At 61.1% G+C, this 1,923-nt stretch overlaps 2 protein-coding genes across 2 annotated transcripts in view; both read right to left on the minus strand.

Annotated features, from left to right (window-relative positions):
* The window catches only part of SREBF1 (sterol regulatory element binding transcription factor 1), an 18,531-nt gene extending 18,305 nt beyond the window's left edge, over positions 1–226 (minus strand). The window contains exon 1 of the mRNA XM_010842897.1: positions 1–226. Within this exon, the coding sequence (XP_010841199.1) occupies positions 1–85 (85 nt within the window). The 5' untranslated portion in view covers positions 86–226.
* The window catches only part of TOM1L2 (target of myb1-like 2 (chicken)), a 74,837-nt gene continuing 73,006 nt past the window's right edge, over positions 93–1,923 (minus strand). The window contains exons 17-19 of the mRNA XM_010843166.1: positions 725–812; positions 282–450; positions 93–217 (exon numbers count right to left, since the gene is read on the minus strand). Coding sequence (XP_010841468.1) covers positions 93–217; positions 282–450; positions 725–812 — 382 coding nt within the window. The remainder of the gene's footprint in view (positions 218–281; positions 451–724; positions 813–1,923) is intronic.

Consider the following 1,923-nt stretch of genomic DNA (forward strand, 5'->3'; position numbering starts at 1 on the left):
TGTCGGTCAGCAGCGCCGCGTCCAGCTCGCACGGCTCGGCCAGCGCCAGCTCCAAGGCCGCTTCGTTGAAGGGTGGCTCGTCCATGGTGCAGTCACCTCCTCTCGGAGGTCCGCCGGTCCCGCCGCAGCCGCTCCGCGCGTTCGCGTCCCGCCCGGAACTCGGTGGTGCCCAGCGCCCGCGAAAAGTTCCTCGGAAACTGGGTTCCCGGCGGCGGTTCTGCGGGGCAGGCGGGGCGGGGCGGAGCCTTGCAGGAGCCCCGCCCCCGGGTGGACGGTCCCGCCCAACCTGAGGAGCGTCAGGCGGCCCCGATCTGGCCTGCGCACCCGCCCCCTGGCAGTTCCATCCCTGCGCGGACTGCTGCGGGGTTCCCGCAGGCCCCGGCTTCTCCCGCACTGAGCAAGGAGGCCGAGTGGAAGCCCCGGGTTGGGTCCGTCCCAGATGTCGCTGAACTTGGGGCAAGAAGTGACCCGACAAACTTCATTCTGAGATTTGGGCCTTTAGAAGACAGACTAGTCCAAGACCTGCTGTGTGCCCTCTGGCCAGTTACCTCACCACACTGTTCCTCAGTTTCCTCAGCTGTAACGGGGCTTGATGGTGTCTCCGCATAGGCTGACTGGGACGTTAGTAACGGTGGCCGGCTGGGCCTGTGAGATGAGCCTGCCCCTCCTTCTTTAGATCTTCTGAAGAGTCTGGAAGAGGCTAGAATTTCCCACTCTGACTTACTCTGGTTTCCTCCCAGATCCAGCTGTGGGACTGACAGAAGGGCTGGGGGTTAGTGGGCCCAGTCCGGCTGCTGAAGGTGGGCTGGCCTCTGCACCCGGAGTTTAGGAGCTCACCAGCACAAGCTCACACAGCCACCTGGAGCTGTACCAGGACTGGACCCCGTCCCCAGAGCAGCTGGGATGAGGTAGGGGCAGTCTGTGCTTTGGGCCTGGGACCCCTTGCCCTGGATCGGGACAGGCCCGGGCAGGTCAGAGGAGACAGCTAGACTGGGGAGAGAGCTGGACCAGGACCCTGGGTCCTGTGGGTTGGGGGCAGAGCTAGGTGCCAAGGGAGGGTCCTAATAAGGTGGACTGAGATACTAATATGCAGGTGCTGGAAGTGTGGAAGCAGTGAGCAGAGGCACCCTTGGTAGGGGGCAGCCAAGGAGCCTTATCAGAGGTCTGGACCCCCACCTCCACCCCCCACTCCTCAGTGAATCCAGCCATCCTGAGTACTGCTTTGCTCAGATTCCAGATATAGCCTGTCTGACCACACCCTCTGACAGAGTGACATTTGTGGCGCACTTTGGAAGGGGGGTGTTGCCCAGGCCAAGAAAGGCTTTGGAGGCCCAAGTCCCTGGGGCTCAGACTGGACACGCAGGGCTCTTGGTTCCCCTCCCGGAAGTGGCTGCGGTGGAAAATTACCCAGAACAGGGATGGCCAGGCCCCGGGGGACCTCCAAACCGCATCTGTTTCCCAAGTGGTCCTGCTCAGGGACCCTTGGGGCCTGGTCCTCCAGATGAACTTCTGTGGGGAAACAGCCCCCTGCATCCTGATGCCCAGGCCCCACCCCCCCAAGTAGGAGCCAAGCACCCAGAGGGCCTTGGGAATCTGGGGAGTTCCCTGAAATTTCCAACAGGCCTTCCCAGGGAGGGGAGGGGGTGCTGTGTGAAGCCTGAAGACCAGTTTCTTAGAGTCAGGAAACAGGTCTGGGTTTTCACCTGCTTGCTGTGTACTTGGAACATCGTACTTCACCTTTCTGGTGTCTGTAAAATGAGAACACTCCTTCCTGCTGTAACCCTGCAGAGTCTGTTGGAGTCAAGGTCAAGACAGACGTGCCTGCTTGTCTTGTAGCCGCCTATACCGCATATATAAAGAGCAAGCTCAGTCAATATGCGCGTGTAACTGCAGCAGTTCAGGAGAGAGGGTGATGAAGCAGCG

The sequence above is a fragment of the Bison bison genome, unplaced genomic scaffold, assembly GCF_000754665.1.
Source record: "Bison bison bison isolate TAMUID 2011002044 unplaced genomic scaffold, Bison_UMD1.0 scf7180017864180, whole genome shotgun sequence".
NCBI lineage: Eukaryota > Metazoa > Chordata > Mammalia > Artiodactyla > Bovidae > Bison > Bison bison.